The 21,607-nt window shown below is 43.1% G+C and overlaps 1 protein-coding gene and 1 pseudogene across 8 annotated transcripts in view; one reads left to right on the forward strand and one right to left on the reverse strand.

Moving 5' to 3' along the window:
- The first annotated feature begins 523 nt into the window (after positions 1 to 523).
- On the forward strand, positions 524 to 641 carry LOC134971248 (5S ribosomal RNA; annotated as a pseudogene).
- A 9,900-nt stretch (positions 642 to 10,541) lies between these two features.
- Positions 10,542 to 21,607, reverse strand: part of TEAD1 (TEA domain transcription factor 1) — a 239,360-nt gene continuing 228,294 nt past the window's right edge. For all 8 annotated transcript variants that reach the window (XM_063946405.1, XM_063946409.1, XM_063946407.1 and 5 more), the window contains one exon: positions 10,542 to 17,731. In XM_063946405.1, coding sequence (XP_063802475.1) covers positions 17,618 to 17,731 — 114 coding nt within the window. In that variant the 3' untranslated portion in view covers positions 10,542 to 17,617. The remainder of the gene's footprint in view (positions 17,732 to 21,607) is intronic.

The raw sequence follows: 21,607 nt of genomic DNA on the forward strand, positions 1-21,607 counted from the left end.
CATGGTGGAGTACGCTCAATTCCATTCCCGCCCTCTACAGAAATTGATTCTTGCCGAGTGGGACGGCCTGCCTCACCGGATCAGGTCTCACATGATCTCCTTGTCTTCGGAGGTCCGTCTGTCAATTAGCTGGTGGCTTCAGGACCAACGATTGAGCAGGGGTTGTCCCTTCTGGATCTCCAACTGGGTCCTTCTGACAACAGATGCCGGTCTGAGAGGTTGGGGCACGGTGTCGGAGCAACACTTCCTTCAGGGTCGGGGGACCATGGAGGAGTCTTTCCTCCCGATAAACATTCTGGAAATGCGGGCGGTGTTGAATGCTCTGAACTAAGAGATCAAACTTGTCCTTACCCCCAAAAAATCCCAACACACTCTCCTGTCTGGAAAAACCATTTCAGACCATCATGGTATCGATTTATTAGAGTACAGAAAATTGAAGTGTCGCTTCTCCCTTTTCTTTTCCTTCCCCCCCCCCCTTTTTTTTCTTCTCTTTTCTTTTCTTCTTCTTTTCCCCCCATCATCGGCCCACTACCATACTACCCTGAATACGCCCGATCCTGTCCGATCTCGGAAGCTAAGCAGGCATGGCCTGGTCAGTACTAGGACGGGAAACCTCCTGAGAATACCAGGTGTAGTGGGCCTCTGTTCAATATCCCCCTGCCCCCCCCTACTATCAAGAGAAGTCTCTCGCATTCCTTGCTCCATCCTTCTCACATATCTCTTGAGCTCCATTTCTATCAAGCCTACATTGTCTCAATTCAAGATATCCCCTAATTTAAGCATGTACAGTGATTTGTTTGGATACCTTGGATCCTAAGAAACCATTTGGTATCCTTCACTATCCCTTTGATATTTTCACCTTCTCAATTATCTTATACCTCATTTGTTAAAAAGGTTAAATAAGATTTACACCAACATTAACACCACACACGAGTCCTAATTCTTCTTTTTTGTCCAAAGTTTTTTTATTCAAGATTCATTAAAGGTTATGTTTTAATATTACATACATTACGTCTATCAAACAAATGAGTGCTCCCAAAAAAGGGTTTTTTGTCTTTTTCTCTTGCTTTTTCCAATTGCTCTGAACTTGGCCCAGCATTTAATACAGAACAGACCTGTTCAAGTACAGTCGGACAACGCCACCGTGGCGTACATAAATCATCAAGGCGGCACTCAAAACCGCATGGCAATGAGGGAAGTATCCAGAAATCTTCAGTGGGCAGAACGCCATCTTCCAGCCATATCGGCAGTGTTCATCCCGGGAGTCCTAAACTGGGAAGCGGATTTCCTCAGTCGTCAGGACGTACACGCCAGAGAGTGGAGCCTCCACCCAGAAGTATTTCAACTCCTAGCGGACAAGTGGGGCCTCCCAGATGTGGACCTGATGGTGTCTCGACACAATCACAAGATTCCGGTCTTTGGAGCAAGGACAAGGGATCCTTAAGCAGCGTTCGTGGACGCTCTGGCAATTCCATGGAACTTTCGGCTGCCGTACGTGTTCCCTTCAGGGTCACTACTGCCCAGAGTATTAAGGAAGTTCAAGCAAGAAGGAGGAATCCTACTCCTGATCACTCTAGCGTGGCCCAGACGGCATTGGTTCTCAGACCTTCAGGGTCTCTCGTTGGAGCGTCCTCTTCTGCTTCTACAACGACCAGACCTCCTCGTTCAGGGCCCTTGTGTTTACCAGGATTTGGCCCGTCTGGCTTTGACGGCGTGGCTCTTGAAGCTTCCATACTAAGGGCCAAGGGTTTTTCTGAGGCGGTCATTAGGACAATGTTGAAGGCCCGTAAGCCGGCTTCTGCTCGGATTTACCATAGGGTCTGGAATTCTTACTTTGCTTGGTGCGCATCTAATAATCATGATGCTTACAAGTTTAGTACGGACAAACTTTTGGCCTTTCTACAACAGGGCCTGGACTTAGGCCTTCATTTGGCCTCCATCAAGGTTCATATTTCTGCCTTGTTGGTTTGGTTTCAGAGAAAAATTGCCACTCTGCCTGATGTTCATACAATCACTCAGGGTGTGTTACGGATTCAACCTCCTTACATCCCGCCTGTAGCTCCTTGGGATCTGTCGGTGGTTCTGGAGGCTTTACAGGAGTCTCCGTTTGAGCCTTTTGAATCTGCGGACCTTAAGTGGCTTTCCCTTAAGGTATTGTTTCTATTGGCTATTGCCTCTGCTAGACGGGTGTTTGGATTTGGGTGCCTTGTCTTGTAGGTCCCCCTATCTGATTTTTCACCGTGACCGGGCGGTTCTTTGAACACGTCCGGGTTACCTACCTAAGGTGGTGTCTTCTTTCCACCTTAATCAGGAGATTGTGGATACGGCCTTTGTCTCTCCTGGATTGTCTTCCAAAGAGCGGTCTTTGGATGTGGTACGGGCTCTCCGTATCTATGTGAAGATGACAGCTGCCATCAGGAAGTCTGATTCTCTCTTTGTTCTGTTTGGTTTTCACAAACGTGGCTGGCCTGCTAACAAGCAGACCTTGGCCAGATGGATTAGAATGGTGATTGCACATGCGTGTGTACAGGCTGGCCTTCCAGCTCCTGCTACCATCAAAGCCCATTCTACTCGGTCTGTTGGATCTTCTTGGGCGGCCCGCCGTGGTGCGACCCTTGAACAGTTGTGCAAGGCGGCTACGTGGTCCTCAATGAACATGTTCATAAGGTTCTATGCCTTTGATACATCCGCCTCCCAGGATGCTTCCTTTGGACACCGGGTTCTTGTGCCCGCTACAGTGCGTCCGCTCCCATGAGGAACTGCTTTAGGACATCCCCAATGTTATTCCCTGTAACTGGGGTACACTGGAACTCAGTGTACCCCGCTGCAGAAAATGAGAATTATGGCAGCGCACAGGTCTCTAGCAGGGGAGGTGATAATGAGATTTATGGTAAGAACTTACCATTGTTAAATCTCTTTCTGCGAGGTACACTGGGTACCACAGGGCGCCCACCCTGACACTTAGCTTCTTTGAGTTGGTATGGCATTAGCCGCTGACACCTTCTCCTGTCGTGAGAATGTGGTGTATGTGGCTACTAACTGTTGTCTCTTTTTGCCTGCTACTGCATTGGGCTGGTTAACAAAACTGAGTGGGTTATAGAGGAGGCAGCGCTATGCATTCTGGGAACAGTCAAAGCTTTTAGCCTGTTGGTGCCTCAAATCAAGATCCTACTCTACACTCCCCGATGTTATTCCCTGTGGAGGGGTTTCAACCACGTCTGGGTGTCGTCCGGCCTGGATCCCTGGGTACAGGATATTGTGTCCCAGGGGTACAGACTGGAGTTTCAAGAAACCCCACCTCACCGATTCTTCAAATCGGGCTTGCCAGCTTTACTGACAGACAGAACTGTCCTACTGGAAGCTATCCAAAAATTGGTAAAGTCATAAGTCATTGTCCCAGTTCCACCTCATATGCACAACGTGGGTTACTATTCAAACTTTTTTGTGGTACCGAAACCAGATGGTTCGGTCAGACCAATTTTGAACTTGAAATCGTTAAACCCTTATCTAAGGGAGTTCAAATTCAAAATGGAGTCTCTGAGAGCGGTGATCTCAGGTCTGGAGGAGGGAGAGTTTCTAGTATCCCTAGATATCAAGAATGCGTATCTCCACATTCCGATTTGGCCTCCGCACCAGGCTTATCTCAGGTTTGCACTGTTAGACAGTCACTATCAGTTTCAGGTGCTGCCATTCGGTCTCTCCACGGCGCCGAGGGTGTTCACCAAGGTGATGACAGAGATTATGGTTCTCCTCCGCAGACAGGGAGTGAACATAATTCCATACCTGGACGATCTGCTGACAAAGGCGTCGTCTAGGGAGAAGCTGTTGCCGTCCATTGCTCTCACGACTCATCTGCTCAGGGTCCATGGTTGGATCCTGAACCTTCCAAAGTCACATTTGGAGCCGACAAAGAGATTGTCTTTCCTGGGGATGATCCTCGACACGGAAGTGCAGAGGGTGTTTCTACCGGTGGAGAAGGCGTTGGTGATACAATCTATGGTCCGGGATGTCCTGATGCCAGCCCGATTCATCAGTGCATTCGTATTCTGGGGAAGATGGTTGCCTCTTACCAGGCTCTGCAGTTCAGAAGGTTTCATGCTCGATCCTTCCAATTGGATCTCCTAGACAAGTGGTCGGGTTCTCATCTACATATGCACCTGAGGATACGTCTGTCGCCGAAAGCAACGATTTCACTCCTCTGGTGGCTACAAATGCCTCACCTTCTGGAGGGCCGCAGGTTCGGGATTCAGGACTGGATCCTTCTAACCACGAATGCAAGTCTCCGGTGTTGGGGCGCAGTCACTCTAGGGGAAACCTTCCAAGGAAGATGGTCAAACCTGGAATCCAGTCTTCCAATAAACATTCTGGAACTAAGAGCCGTGTACAACGGTCTTCTGCAAGCAGCACATCTTCTGAAAGATCAGGCCATTCAAGTTCAGTCGGACAGTGTAACGACAGTGGCCTACATAAACCGACAAGGTGGAACGAAGAGCAGAGCTGAAATGTCAGAGGTAACAAAAATCATCCTCTGGGCGGAAAAGCACGCGCTGGCGGTAATCTTCATTCCGGGAGTGGACAACTGGGAAGCGGACTTTCTCAGCAGACACTATCTCCATCCAGGAGAGTGGGGCCTCCAATAAGAGGTGTTCACAGAGGCGACAAATCTTTAGGGGGTTCCTCAAATAGACATGATGGCCTCCCGCCTCAACAAAAAACTTTGGAGGTATTGCTCCAGGTCAAGAGACCCGCAGGCAGTGGCGGTGGACGCCCTGGTGACTCCATGGGTGTTCCAGTCAGTGTACGTGTTTCCTCCACTTCCACTGATTCCAAGAGTTCTAAAGCTCATAAGGAGAACAAGAGTTCATGCAATCCTCATTGCTCCGGACTGGCCAAGAAGGGCTTGGTACGCGGATCTTCTGGATCTACTGATGGAAGAGCAGAGGCCTCTTCCTCTTCGGGAGGACTTGCTGCAGCAGGGGCCGTTCACTTATCAAGACTGACCATGGCTACGTATGACGTCATGGAGGTTGAACGCCAGATCTTAGCTCGGAAGGGCATTCTGAACAAGGTTATTCCTACCCTGATACAGGCTAGGAAAGGAATAACGTCTAAACATTACCATCGCATTTGGAAAAAGTATGTATCTTGGTGTGAGTCCAAGAAGTTTCCTACGGTGGAGTTTCAACTGGGACGTTTTCTCTTCTTCCTGCAAGCAGGTGTGGATATGGGCCTGCGGTTGGGATCCATAAAGGTCCAGATTTCATCCCTATCCATTTTCTTTCAGAAACAGTTAGCTTTTCTCCTTGAGGTTCAGACTTTTTTAAAAGGGGTTCTGCACATCCAGCCTCCCTTTGTGCCACCTACGGCACCCTGGGATCTTAATGTGGTGTTACAGTTCCTCCAATTGGATTGGTTCGAACCTCTACCAGAGGTTGAGGTCAAGTTTCTCACGTGGAAGGCTGTCACTTTGTTGGCCTTAGCTTCTACTAGACGTGTGTCGGAGTTGGGGGCTTTGTCTTGTAAGAGCCCCTACTTGATCTTCCATGAAGATAGAGCTGAGCTCCGGATACGTCAGCAGTTCCTTCCGAAGGTTGTGTCGGCATTTCTTATCAACCAACCTATTGTGGTGCCAGTGGCTACTGAACTCCTCAATTTCATCAAAGTCCTTGGATGTTGTAAGGGCTCTGAAAATCTGTGAAGAGGACTGCTTGTCACAGAAAATCGGACTCTGTTTTTCCTGTATGATCCCAAGAAACTTGGTCGTCCTGCTTCTAAGCAGACTCTCTCTCGCTGGATCAGGTTCACTATCCAGCATGCGTATTCTACGGCAGGATTGCCGTGTCCAAAATCTGTTAAGGCCCACTCTACTCCTAAGGTGGGTTCTTCCTGGGCGTCTTGGTTTTACAGCTTTGCCGAGCAGCTACTTGGTCAGGGTCGAACACATTTGCTAAGTTCTACAAGTTCGATACTTTTGCTTCTGAGAACCTAAAGTTTGGTCAATCAGTTCTGCAGGAGCCTCCGTGCTCTCCCTCCCGTTTTGGGAGCTTTGGTACATTCCCCATGGTACTAATGTGGACCCCAGCATCCTCTAGGACGTAAGAAAAAATAGGATCTTAATTACCTACCGGTAAATCCTGTTCTCGTAGTCCGTAGAGGATGCTGGGCGCCTGCCCAGTGCTTTGTGATCCTGCAGTGGTTACTTAGGCCCTCATTCCGAGTTGTTCGCTCGCTAGCTGCTTTTAGCAGCATTGCACACGCTAGGCCGCCGCCCTCTGGGAGTGTACCTTAGCTTAGCAGAATTGCGAACGAAAGATTAGCAGAATTGCTACTAAATAATTATTTGCAGTTTCTGAATAGCTCCAGACCTACTCACAGATTGCAATCAGCTCAGTCCGTTTAGTTCCTGGTTTGACGTCACAAACACGCCCTGCGTTCGGCCAGCCACTCCCCCGTTTCTCCAGACACTCCCGCGTTTTTTAGCACACTCCCGGAAAACGCTCAGTTACCACCCAGAAACGCCCATTTCCTGTCAATCATTCACCGATCAGCAGTGCGACTGAAAATCGTCGTTCGAACACCAGCAAATCTACTAAGTTTTGTGTTAAATACCTTAGCGCATGCGCTCTGCGAACCATGCGCAGTTAGCAACAAATCGCAGCATAGCGAAAATCGGCAACGAGCGAACTCGGAATGACCCCCTTAGATCAGTACTGCTTAGTTCTTGGTTAAGGCCCTCATTCCGAGTTGTTCGCTCGCAAGCTGCTTTTAGCAGCTTTGCACACGCTAAGCCGCCGCCTACTGGGAGTGAATCTTGGCTTAGTAAAATTGCGAAAAAAAGATTAGCAGAATTGCGAATAGAAATTTCTTAGCAGTTTCTGAGTAGCTCGAGACTTACTCTGCCACTGCGATCAGTTAAGTGCTTGTCGTTCCTGGTTTGACGTCACAAACACACCCAGCGTTCGCCCAGACACTCCCCCGTTTCTTCAGACACTCCCGCGTTTTTCCCAGAAACTGCAGCGTTTTTTCACACACACCCATAAAACGGCCAGTTTCCGCCCTGAAAAACCCACTTCCTGTCAATCACATTACGATCACCAGAACGAAGAAAAAACCTCGTAATGCCGTGAGTAAAATTCCTAACTGCATAGCAAATTTACTTGGCGCAGTCGCAGTGCGAACATTGCGCATGCGCAATTAGCGGAAAATCGCTGCGATGCGAAGAAAATTACCAAGCGAACAACTCGGAATGACCCCCTTAGTTCAGTACTGCTTAGTTCTTGGTTAAGTACTGTTTTGTTACTTGGTTATGTAATCTTGTTCAGCCGTTGCTGAGTTTTCAAGCTAGTTAGCTTGGTTTGCCTTGTATGTGTGAGCTGGTGTGAATCTTGCCACTATCTGTGTAAAATCCTTCTCTCGAAGTTGTCCGTCTCCTCGGGCACAGTTTCTAGACGGAGTCTGGTAGGAGGGGCATAGAGGGAGGAGCCAGCCCACACACTCAAACTCTTAAAGCGCCAATGGCTCCTAGTGGACCCATCTATACCCCATGGTACTAATGTGGATCCCAGCATCCTCTACGGACTACGAGAAAAGGATTTACCGGTAGGTAATTAAAATCCTATTTTTGATTGTCTTTATTTTGTACCTGTTGACATTATGGTGTCTATGATTGTCTGTTTTGTGAATAGGTAAAAAATGGGGTGGTGACTCTCCCCTCTGGGCACTGATCCTAAATACCTTTGTATTCTGTATGAAAAAAGACCTTAAACTGAAAAGGTATGTGAAATATGTAGGGTGCGTGCATTAAGTACACCTTTTGTCAGGCTGTATAATAAAAGAATTTACAGAATTTATTAAACAACTACTGACATGATAAAAGCAAAATTAAATTACAATAAATGCAAGCAAACAAGAGTGCAGACTGGAAGGGAAGTAAATCCTACCGATAAGGTAGAAAGAACCGCAAGGTGTGGTGGTGCAAGGTACTCCCGGGAAAATACCCTGCTAGTGCCTCCCAGAAATTGGTTTCTCAGTTCACTCAGTCCAAGGTATCCTTTTACAGTAGGTGGCTCTAGAGGCCAAGGTATCCTTTTATAGTAGGTGGCTCTAGAGGCCAAGGTATCCTTTTACAGTAGGTGGCTCTAGAGGCCAAGGTATCCTTTTATAGTAGGTGGCTCTAGAGGCCAAGGTATCCTTTTATAGTAGGTGGCTCTAGAGGCCAAGGTATCCTTTTATAGTAGGTGGCTCTAGAGGCCAAGGTATCCTTTTATAGTAGGTGGCTCTAGAGGCCAACGCGTTTCGGGACAACCTGGTAGCATACAGCTTTGAAAAAGGGACCAGGTTGTCCCGCAATGCGTCTGGGTTGCCCTCCAGTGCCAGTAGTTTAATAAATTCTGTAAATTCTTTTATTATACAGCCTGACAAAAGGTGTACTTAATGCACACACCCTACATATTTCACATACTTTTCAGTTTAAGGTCTTTTTTCATACAGAATATAAAGGTATTTAGGATCAGGGCCCCGAGGGGAGAGTCAACACCCCATTTTTTACCTGTTCAATTTGGAGTTCGTTTTAGGGGAGCTGCAGTACTCTTCCCGGCAGGCTGACGATCCTATCACAGCGCAGACACTCACCTCACTTTTTCCTCTGTTTTGTGAATGTCTAAATAAAAGGCTGTGCCTATCAAGTACAGCTTCTTGTCACCTGTTCTCATGAGCGGACTTTCTATTAATCAAATGTCTCCACATCATATAGAACAAGTGGTAGCAGTGGTTCTCATTATCCCACTGAGACCCTGGCCGGACATTGTATTGTTGCAGTTACCGTTTTTCTTTTATTGTAGCCCTGTGTGCGGCCTGTTCCTCTCCAACTTCAAGCTCCTTTCTTTATTCCCTTCTCTACAGGTATTCTAACCTTGCTAGCAGGTTTTTCCCCGTTCCCACCCCCAAACGCTGTCTTCCTGTCACTCACTTTGCAACTAATTCCTTGTTGCAACCGCTAGAGCAGTTCACTCGCTGCGCGTGCGCACTGCGGCTCAGACGTATGCGCAGTAAGACACATCGAACGGCATGCGTACAATAGCCACTTGGCAACCGTATCTGAACGAGCCGCACGGTTCAGTAAGACACTGTTCTGTTCAGGAAGTTAACCAAACGATAAACGGGGATGTGGTTAAGATTCCTGCTATTGGTATCCTGGTAGCTGGAATATTAACGCCAGACACGGGATTACACATATTTTCCAGGAAGACACTGTAGCTTAGCATTTTGGATGCAAATGCAGTCACACACAGAATATAGGCATGCTGCATATCATTTTAATCAGCAGAAGCCGCTTGTGCGCCTTATTACAGTACTTTGCGACTAAAGAGGCATTTTTGCATGAAAAACCACAAAAAAAAAAAAAGATGCTAAATGCTAGAGTCACACAGCACTCTCGTTGTGTAATGCACGAAGCAAAGATGTAAGAGGACACATCTGTACCACCAACAGGTCATGTTTTCAGAATTTTTGACTGACCCAGCAAAATAGATTAACTCACCTGTGCATGATTAAAGAAATCTACAAAACATGACCGGTTGGTGGTGCTTGAGAACCACTGACCTAGACTCTGCAGCGCTTCTTTCTCACTTAAAATGTTTTTCTTATTCGCACAAATAAAACAACTGGGAACAAAAAACCTATTTTGCTAGATTGCAATGATTCATTTGTCTGAATCTGTATACAAAGGGTTGCGATGCTGCAGTCGTGTCTTTTCATTGTGCTTCCTCTGTGACTGTATAGGTTTAAAACAAATTCCTGTGTGGTTAAAGTCACAAGGCTTTGATTTATGAAAGTAACTTAGTCTCTGATGGTGGAATGTATAACTAGATACAAGGAGATCATGTCATATGGGTAACTTTCTTAATTAACATCCTCCGCAAACTTTTTTAGTTGTTTTCTACACTGGGAGTCTAGAACCAGGATGGCCAACCCATGACTCTCCAGCCACAAATGGCTCCTGACTGGGATCCGGACACCGGTGGCTGGGGAGAGGACACCGCCAGGCGCAGAGCCCTGCATGTGTCACATGACCTATGAACAATGCAGTTTGATCGCACAAATGAGCTCACTTTCGACATTAATGAATGGTGAGGGTCCCTTTGTGGATGAACATATAAAAGGCATTTCAAGGGGCCTAATAAGCACATAGGGAAGCCTGAGCTCCATGTGTGCATTTGATATTTTTCTTATAGTTCAACATTTCCATTCATGGTAATTGTGGATGCAGTAGCAGCGTGACTACCGCAAGCTCAGACTGTTAGTAGCTTTTAGCACCCGCCTCCACTGGACATAGCAGCATTCCTGCTTTGAAGGCTCCTGTGAACAATTTGGCATATGGGGAGGTCTCATGGCGAGTAAGGGACACGAGGGGAGGTCTGATGGCATGTTTATGCAAGGGCTAGATATTTTTGGGGCCTTGGTCTCAAACTGGTTAGCCATCCCTGCTGTAGTATATAACTGGATCATGTTAGTGTCACTTTAAATAACTCAATATAGCCAAGAACAATTTAATGGTCTTTATTTTCAATTGATACTGTATGAATACAAAGTTTCTAAAAAGCTACAAAAAGTCTACCACTATCAAGAAGGCATCAAAATCTGTCACTTTGCAAAGACATTAAAACACCTGCAGTAACCGACACAAAAATAGCATTTTAGAGTGATGAAATAATTGCACTTAACTGTCATAGATATTAAATCACACATTGTACCGCCAAAAGCTAGAATACAGTTTTTACTTTTATTCCTTAAACAAAGCACCGTTTAAATAAAAAAAAAATCTCTGCACACAAACCCTATAATTTCATATTAACTATCTCTCTAAAAGATAAATTCACTTTAAAGCCAACACTTGAAACATATTTTTTTTCTTTTAACAAGAAAGGTACCAGTACCTACACAAAGACAGTAAACATACCGGGAACAAAAAAACAAAAAAATTAAACTGCTATAGGCTTTGACAGGTTGCCTTGGCGGAAATCTGAAAATGGTACAAAAAAACATTAAAAACAGCTTTGTTTTGTGAATCTGTATAATAACATAAGTCAACAAGGCAGCTTCTTCATCATCAACAAAACGGGCAGCAGTACAACATTAAATTAACCACTGACCATATATGGATATGCAGAAATCACACAGTTTTTTTTTTCTTCCTTATTTTTTCTTTTTTAACAATACATAAACAGAAGGTGAGAATAGTTTAGAAGTAATTTACAAGGTGAACATATTCTTATGGCAAAACGGTTTACAAACAACATAGTAATATTTAAGCAGTAAAGGCTATCGGGTTTGAAGGTTATAAAATTCTGTCTTCATCAGGCACATTTTGAATTTTTGTGTTTATTTCGCCCAGCAGAGCTAGGGCAGGCTAGGCAAACAATGCAGCCAGAAAATACATCAACGCCGGCCAAGTACCCCTAGTGATTTGGGGTTCACTTTGGCTTTTACGTGAACAGTTAGTGTTTATTGGTAAGAATCCATGAAGGGTACACAGAGCTAAAAACAAATGAAATACAGATTACCGGTGTGTTTTTGAGATACTAAGTCTCTATAGGCAACTAAATCGTTCCCCCGTTGGACATTTGACCAAGAGCATAATGGTTATATGTGTAAAGAGAAAAAAATAACACCCTGGTATAAATACTTATACAAATAGTCCATGATCACCAGGGTATACTCCTTTAATAATTATGATTGAAAACCTGTATCTATGCAAAAATGTCATTACAACAGAAATTACTTCCATAGGAAGAATCTCGACTACTATATATATAATTATTTTTTTTTTCTTTTTATTAAAACTTTTTTCTTTTTACATCACAGTATGCACGCATGTCCTAGTTATTTACTTGTACTGACAATGTAAACCTTTATCCTAAGAGCATGACCATATATGTGTAGTGTGGCTGCAATAAACACCGTCATGAAATGTTTTCAGCAGTAGGAAAATAAAAACGCAAAATAGGTTTAAACAAAAATGACACTTGTGTTCGCCAGGCAGTTCCGCAGCGCGTAAGTGTGGGACGATGTGTCAGGATACTGTAGTGTATAATAGGTGGAATTACTTGACGCTTACAAAATTTGGATGATAAATCTGTACGTTTTTTTTTTTGTTTAATATATATATATATTTATTTCTTTTTACCTTGTTTCATGTTAAGCTTTAGGGTAACTTTTATGAGACACCCACATACAGTAAAGGCAACTAGTTATTGATTGAAAGGCATCAATTTAAAGACCTTTATGAAGGAAAAATACCTGTCATTACCAGTTTTCACTGTTGCATCCAGCAAAAAGTGAGAGATGCCCCCTACCCCACTTACCGCCAAAGGGGGTAAAAGTGAGAGATGCCCCCTACCCCACTTACCGCCAAAGGGGGTACTACTGTACAAGACACTGATAATGTAAAAGCATTCTTAAAGCATGGACAGTTCTTTATAGATTATAGACAGTGTTACAAATAGTAGTCAGTCAAAAGCAGGTGACTTATGTCCGCTTATAAATCTGAACCCTGACTACAGGTTTACGCTACTTGGCGGAATGTGATTCTACAGCCACAGTCTGTACTCTGAGTGTAGTGTTTACCTAGTGCTCCATTTAAAAGCACCTGTGGCTTTGTCTTAATCCATCCAACCAGAAGGCATTGCGGTGATCTGTGAGAAGTTTTGGTGTTTACAAATTTCCATATCATTTTCACAGCACTTTTGTAAGCTGGGATATTCACAATCAAAGGCACATTCAGACTAGGTTGCAAAATCTTTTGGTCAGAAAGCAGCTACAGGTATACAATTCCTCTGCCCGTGTTTGTGGGATGGGGGAGGTGTAAGTATATTGCCCAATGCAGGCATATAACTGAAAGAATATAATCCCCTCCAAAAGTTTATTTACTAAAAAGGTCACTGAGCGGCGCCATCAATGTGGGACAAGCGCTGCAATTATCTCCAGAAAATATTTCCACAAATAACACCAGAATGGGATCAATAATAAATACAACAAGGACTCCCATCAACTTAAAAGTTAAGTGGCGTCTTTAGAGGAAATGGATATTCTTTAGTAGAGAATACTTGGCTACTCTTCCGGAACGTCCGGAAGACTCCCAAATCTTGGTTGGCACTCCCGGACACTCAGTAGCATAGCAAAGTCCCACTTAGATCCCCTGATGCCACCTTTCCCCATAAAGTGGGCGGTTTGGTAGCATGATTTGTGGCTCCACCTCCTACTTTACATTGTCGTAATTGTGCCATTGGACTGTGCGGCTACAATGTGAATTTATATGTTGGCCACGTCCCTCCTACTCCTAACATGCTGACATATTGATCCGTAAGACTGTGCTGAAATACACTGTGCCACTGTTGTAAATGGACGCGTCACCTCAGACTTCTACGTGACGCTACTTTTGAAAGCACTCCGCTCATACTTAGAAACACCAAAATGTATTATATATGTTACCGAGTGTACGGGAAACCGGTTAAAATCTTTTGAAGGGGAGCTACAGCACAATGGGAGTTCTATTCTGCAAACGTGGACCTAACCTCTAAGGCACTGCATTTGGAAATGCTTTGGCAGCGATGAATAATAACCTAAGTTAGCGTTGATAGATGAATTTCTCCCAGCTTATAAAAGAGCTCACAGTTACAGGAACGAAAATAAGGCCATCCAGAACTGACTGAATGCTGTGTCGGACGTTTAAATTTACCTTGAGAAGTGTAACAAAAAAACATTTTGCCCTTCACTTCGAACTGTGTGCAGAGAACAAAGACAGGACACACAATACGCCAAATTGTGTCGCTCCGCTTGTTTTTTTTTTGAAGATTCAACCAGTATATATCTTCGTTATCACTGAAACATTTCACCATTACATAACATAGAAACCTTTAAAAAGTAGTGTTTGACTCAAAATACAAGTGCTTTAAACAATCAGAAACAAACCCCAAAACATCTTTTATCTACAAAGGCTCACACATAGCTGTCTCACAATTAGGTGGTTACGGTTAGACCTCAGAAACAGATGGTCAAAGAGCTGGAATGAAATTAGTCTGCTGTAAATAAATGGCTTGTAATGTCGCAATTACTGGTAAGTTCAGGGTAGACATGTTCTAATTCTTCAGTGCCCCAGCAATCGCATCTTAGTGAATGTCCGGAGGTAGGACACGAGAAGAGAAATCCTGTATTGTAGCGACACGGTTTGCAGCCCCCCCTTGTGGCTAACGTGGCATATCCAGCGGAAGAAGGGCTCCCTCTCTCTATGGCACATACGGTTCTCACTAAACCCTGCATTACAGAGAGGAAAGTTTACTACCAGTTGGTGGAGAAAGATTCTTTTTAATCCTAGGGGCCTATTTATCGAGCAATTTTTTTTATTTTTTTAAGTGATATGTAGCATAAGATTATGTAGAAACTGAATTCTCTGCATAATTTAATGGTTTGTTGCTATGTACTAATAGCATAATACAGGAGATTTCACAGAAATCTCCTGCAGAACGCTAATTAGCAATGCAGATCGCAGTCTGACCCTTATGAACCAAACTTGGTGTAAACTGCTGTAAGCCTATGGGAGGCATGGTAGCAGGAGAGAGAGCTTTCCGTCCTCTGTCCGGCTCCGATTCAGGAAACGGACACTGGGGTTAATTCAGACCTGATGGCTCGCTAGGGTTTTTTTGCAGTCCAGCGTTCGCATAGTCGTCGCCCACCGGGGAGTGTATTTTAGCTGTGCAAGTGTGCGATCGCATGTGCAGCCGAGCGGTACAAAAAGAGTTTGTGCAGTTTCTGAGTTGCCCAGAACTTACTCAGCCGCTGCGATCACTTCAGCCTGTCCGGGCACGGAATGGACGTCAGACACCCGCCCTGCAAACGCTTGGACACGCCTGTGTTTTTCCGACCACTCCCAGAAAACGGTCAGTTGCCACCCACAAACGCCTTCTTCCTGTCAATCTCCTTGCGAACAGTCGTGCGAATGGATTCTTCGCACAAACCCATCACTGAGCGGCTATCCGCTTTGTACCCATGCAACGCGTCTGCGCATTGCGGTGCACACGCAGTTCAAACCTGATCGCAGCCGTACAAAAACCGCTAGCGAGCGATCAGGTCTGAATTCCCCCCATGTGCAATGTCAGATTCTCCTGCAGAGACTTTCACAAATGTGAAAAACTCCTAAAAGTAACATGCTGGGAGAGCAGCTATCGCTCCCACTGTCCCTGCGGGTTTCACTTACCACATGGCGGGATATGGTCATTAAAAATGGAACTATCCACCATGAAACGGAATGTTAATAATCGCGGCAGTGCCACGGTTATTAATACATAGGCCCCTTAGTGGTGGTTTAAGGAAACAAAATATATGCAAAAAAATTATACAAGATTCTTATTTTGGCTAAGATTTATAAATACAGATCCTAAACTGGTATTATTCCTAACTCATAGGGGGAATTCAATTGTTTCCCCGCAGCTGCAGCCGGGTGGCGCCTGACGGATCAATTCAATTGTTTTTCCATGTGATAAAGTGCGTTTCCCAGGACTATATAATACCTGCAATTAATCCGCTAAGGCCAAAAGATTACTAATAGAGGAACATCTCTACTACAACATGGCTCAGATCTAATAAGTGATGGAGAGATTGAGAATAAATACTGTCAACAGACTAAAAAAATAAATAAAAAAAAGGTCTATAACCATAATCCAGGTTCAGTATATTATGTCAACAGTTCCCATGCTGACAGAATATGGTCAACAAGAAATTTTTAAGCTACCCTAAAATGAACTGTCGACATGCCATATGTTGACATTCAACATTCTGGTGTTGACATTAAATGATTTCGGTGTTGTGTTATTCGGTAAAATGCTGTAATTTCACTTAGTGATGCTTATTAATGACGCCTGTGACAATTCCTCGCTATTGTGCTTTCATAGGAAAAAAAAAAAAAAAAAGAGGATCCCTAAAAGGCAGAGATTACAGATCAATAATTATACATTACTGTGTGTTTGTATATATCATATAATCATCAGCTATTTGGGGGTTAGCCTCAAATATTAAGTATCACCAAAATGTATGTAGGGGGGGACCGCAGCAGATATCTCCGATACCTACTGTAATCCCTCCATTCCCACCGGCAACCGCATCCCCCGTAGCCTTCTACGGAGATGTGATGCTGCCAGATGTATCAATATCCGGAATGCAAAGTTTTCCCGATACTGACCCCCACAGAGAGAGACCGCCAGACCCTGCCGGAGTGGTAAATGCTGCTAGTATACAAAATATACCACTGGTAGCTAGTTGTAATGTTCAATGACATTTGTCATTGTTCTACTAACAAGCCGCACAACTTGTATATAGTGTTGTTTTGTTTGTATTCAATAGAGCCCTTAGAATTGCATAAGCAATTTCTAATCACCTACAATCCTAACTACCCCCATGATCCGCCGCCTAAACCACATGATCAGTTGCTAAGGCCAGGCACTCAAGTGTGTCAGCCGATCCTCCTTCTATAGCCGTGAAAATCGTGGCAGACCGGAAAAGTTGGGATTATTGGGAGGCATTTAGATATTTGAGCAACACAATGATGCTTCCTGTAAGTTCTCGAACAGCAGATCTAATTTCACTCCATTCTTAAAAAGAATAATATATATATATATATATATATATATATATATATATATATATATGATGTTCATATAAAAACATTCTTAAAAAGACATTTTTTGTAAGTTAACATAAAAAAAATTAAAAAGTAGATTTATTGCAAAATAAGCCATCTTTGTGTTACTAAACTAAATCTTTGAATTAGTACAGTACATTATTTTTATCTTAAATACATTAGCTATTTTAATTACAAGGGCTGGTTTAGACTGCAGTACCGCTTTCCAAAATAGTGTTCTGGACTAAAAGGTTAGCTAAAAACAGGAAAAAACAAAAAAACCTCCCGACTCATTTCAGGCACATCTGAAGAATATATCATTTGGTTTTAAACTGGAAAAACAAAAAAAACTTTTTTTTTTTTTTCTTAAAATAATTTAGATTGTTACATTCGTCCATAAGTGTTTCCCCTCAGGTAGTTAAAAAGATTAACATTTTAAAACATCTGTTTACATTCACACATTTCATGTAACGCGCTTGCATTTTCCAAGCATTTTTATGTAAATTCTTTTAAAGGCTTTTTTTCTTAATATGTGAAGAAAAACACAATGATTTTCTTCTAAATTCCTTTACGTTTAGAGATCACCACCTACAGAAAATCTACTTTAAGTAGCTGTGGCACCATTCGCCACGTCGCTGCTGGATAACCGTGCTGTGCGTTCGCTCTGCAAGGCAGCAGCAAGTTTCCCCTGCACTGGAGTTCAACTGTTTTTGTTTTTTTTCCACAATTTTTTTTTCTTTTCTTAAGAAATCTTTACAAACTGTAATGTTTCACAGCTACAATTAATTTATAAACATATTAGAAATGACGTCACTGAAATAAACAGAGCGGATAAACGCTGGGTGGGCTTGTAGGCGCTGCCACTAGTGTTGAGGTTTAGTCAGTGTCCATTGTGAAGTTTTTAGTGTGTGCAGACATAGGGTACAGAGTAAGCGTTGAAGTTTACATTCATTCTTTGACCAGCCTGTAGATGTGGTGTTGTGCTCCGTGCTCGCTGTTTGACACTTCGAATACACAAGCCATGCATAATAGCGTTTCCTGTGTATCCCTGTTTGTTACCACCTAAAAAAACAAAAAAAGATGATTACCATAATGCTGGAACACATATATCCACTAGTCTCCTGGCACTCCCCACTTTACTCGTTTATGTGCACCTGTTGCCTACGGTTGGAGGTTGCCAATTTGCGAGGGCAGCATAACACGAGGAACGAGTGACATGACTAAGCCACGAGACGGCCTGCACTGTCTGTAGGTGACAGACTCATTTTTGAAGAGCACGCCAACAGTTTGCGATGTGGGCTATTTTTATTAAGTTTTAATACTTGGGCAAAAAAAAAAAATCTATTCTGAATGTGCTGTGGAACATGGACTGTGGCTACAACGGTATGACACTTCAACAATATATACATTTCTTATGCAATCTCCATTAATTTGGTACTGGCACTACATGTCCAAAGATCATGCCTCAATATACTGCATGCGCAGAATACTGGCACAACGTCAGAGTCTTTGTGCATCACAGCAATCTGATGGGCAGGTAAGTAAACACAATGATGGGTGTGGTGTGGGCCCCCTGACCGATCATATTCCAACAAGTCAAGACATCCCTCTGAAGTTTGATCTCACCACAATGTCCTGGTTTAAATGAGACTTGAAAACCACCTAAAAATAGCTCTATATTCATGAAAATTTGATGTGGTACTTCTGGAGATAGAAGAACAAGTGATTTCTCTGTATGAAGTCTCAACTCCACCAACACGCCACATTCTAAAAAGATATACAGTCAGGTCCATAAATATTGGGACATCGACACAATTCTCATATTTTGGGCTCTATACACCATCACAATGGATTTGAAATGAAACAAACAAGATGTGCTTTAACTGCAGACTAACTGCTTTAATTTGAGGGTATTTACATCCAAATCAGGTGAACGTGTAGGAATTACCACGGTTTCTATATGTGCCTCCCTCTTTTTAAGGGACCAAAAGTAATGGGACAAACGAAACAATCCTAAATCAAACTTTCACTTTGTAATACTTTGTTGCAAATCCTTTGCAGTCAAATACAGCCTCAAGTCTGGAACGCATAGACATCACCAGACGCTGGGTTTCATCCCTGGTGATGCACTGCCAAGCCTCTACTGCAAATGTCTTCAGTTCCTGCTTGTTCTTGGGGCATTTTCCCTTCAGTTTTGTCTTCATCAAGTGAAATGCATGCTCAATTGGATTCAGGTCATGTGATTGACTTAGCCATTGCATAACATTCCACTTATTTGCCTTAAAAAACTCTTTGGTTGCTTTTGCAGTATGCTTCGGGTCATTGTCCATCTGCACTGTGAAGCGCAGTACAAGGAGTTCTGAAGCATTTGACTGAATATGAGCAGATAATATTGCCCGAAACACTTCAGAATTCATCCTGCTGCTTTTGTCAGCAGTCACATTATCAATAAATACAAGGGAACCAGTTCCATTAACAGCCATACATGCCCATGCCATAACACTACCACCACCATGCTTCACTGTATATTTTGGATCATGAGCAGTTCCTTTCCTTCTCCATACTCTTCTCATCACTCTGGTACAAGTTGATCTTTGTCTCATCTGTCCATAGGATGTTGTTCCAGAACTGTAAAGGTTTTTTTAAATGTTGTTTGGCAAATTCTAATCTGGACTTCCTGTTTTTGTGGCTCACCAATGGTTTACATCTTGTGGTAAACACTCTATATTCACTCTTGTGAAGTCTTCTCTTGATTGTTGACTTTGACACATATACACCTACCTCCTATAGAGAGTGTTCTTGATCTGGGCAACTGTTGTGAAGGGGTTTTTCTTCACCAGGGAAATTATTATTCTGCCATCCACCACAGTTGTTTTCCGTGGTCTGCCGGGTCTTTTGGTGTTGCTGAGCTCCCGATGCGTTCTTTATTTTTAAGAATGTTCCAAACAGTTGATTTGGCCACACCTAATGTTTTTGCTATCTCTCTGATGGGTTTGTTTTGATTTTTCAGCCTAATAATGGCTTGCTTCACCGATAGTGGCAGCTCTTTGGATCTCATATTGAGAGTCGACAGCAGCAGATTCCAAATGCAAAATGTCACACCTGGAATCTACTCCAGACCTTTTACTTGCTTAATTGATGATGAAATAACGAGGGAATAGCCTCCTCCTGTCCATGAAATAGCTTTCGAGTCGACTGTCCCATTACTTTTGGTCCCTTAAAAAGTGGGAGGCACGTATAGAAACCGTTGTAATTCCTACACCGTTCACCTGATTTGGATGTAAATACCCTCAAATTAAAGCAGAAAGTCTGCAGTTAAAGCACATCTTGTTTGTTTAATTTCAAATCCATTGTGGTGGTGTATAGAGCCCAAAATATGAGAATTGTGTCGATGTCCCAATATTTATGGACCTGACTGTAGATAGGTGGTATGAAGGCTGCAAACACCTCACCACCTGCAGAAAATATTCTGTATTTCCAGTAGAAGTGTCACCTTTTAAAAGAAAACTGAAGAGCCTATATTGGAACCTTCATTGAACAAAGACTCAATCTACTTAAACCCACTTGCACGAAGTAGTAGTAAACGGGCTAACTGAAAGGAAGATGAAAGAAACAACTACTTCCCCACCAGAAAATAGGTCCTTATAACATTGTAAGAAAATCCCTTTTGCCTTTAGGATCATGGATTTAACTGCAAAGCCATTAAAGCCAGGTTCATTACACCTGGATGATAATCTGGGCAAAGATGGAAGAAATCACTACGGGCCTTCTGTTAACCTGAGAATATCCATGTACCATAAACTTCCTGCCAAGTCTGATCCCTTCAAAATATTCTCTTCTTACTTTCTTCAGCACATACAGAAGCATCACCACTGGAGAAAACAGGCATATTATTAGATGACCATGAAAAGCACCTGCAGATCACCTGTCTTTGTGAAGACTAGCTCCACCTTGTGGTCAACTGTAATGTTGTCATGTCAACATATGGCCTGCCCAACTTTTCCACAAACTGGTGAAACATTTCCAGATGAAGAGACCGTTTCCAAAGATATGAACCACTGCCCAAATTATCCTAGAGATTTCCCTTATGGCAAAGTAGGGTTTTGACAGGGGAGACGCTGATGCACCTTTGCAGATAGTATGACGAACTGGCTGGTGAAGTATTGGTGTGAGAATTGTTTTTATTTTCTCAATCTGGAAAGCCCTTTTAACCCCACAAATTGTACCATTTTGAAGGTCAAGACAATCTTTCGCAATACTTTCCTACAAACAGAACAGATGTCTAAGAGCCAACAGAAAATGTATTAGTCCTTGTAGGCAAGAACACCTTCTGCTGTTGATTGTCAAGAAAAATAATTGATTGTCTGTCTATGGGACACTAATATCTGGTGCCTCACATAGTGCCCTTTAAGGTTGAGGAATCCTCGAGCAAGAAATGACTCACATAGGAAATGATAATCAACCTTAAACACAGAACAGCAGCCATTACCAGTTGTTTTATGAACACCTTCGTTGTAGACATGACAAAACAAGGATATAAAAAAAAAATAATTACAAATCTAAGATATTGTGATGAGGACATATAAGTATGCATTAATGGACCATGATCTCATTCTGCTCTATGCTGGTTATAACGGACATCAGACTCTAAATTAAACCTGTTCAACCAGAACTGGATCCATCTGGGGTTTTTTTTTTTACTTCATTAAATGCAAATATTTACTGTACTTCTGGTAGTGGAATGAGGTTATTAAAGACTGAATGGCTCCATGAGTAACTAGTCACATTTTGTCTTCATGAAGGCCAGTGGTAAAAAGGTATCTGGGAATGGACTCAACCAGGTATCATGGAACAGAAAACTACCAATGGAGCTCCCAGATGGGTAGATTTCCCGCCGCAGTGACATATTTTTCTTAGACTTGGTCACCACGTCGACCA

Source organism: Pseudophryne corroboree, chromosome 11 (assembly GCF_028390025.1).
Source record: "Pseudophryne corroboree isolate aPseCor3 chromosome 11, aPseCor3.hap2, whole genome shotgun sequence".
Lineage (NCBI taxonomy): Eukaryota > Metazoa > Chordata > Amphibia > Anura > Myobatrachidae > Pseudophryne > Pseudophryne corroboree.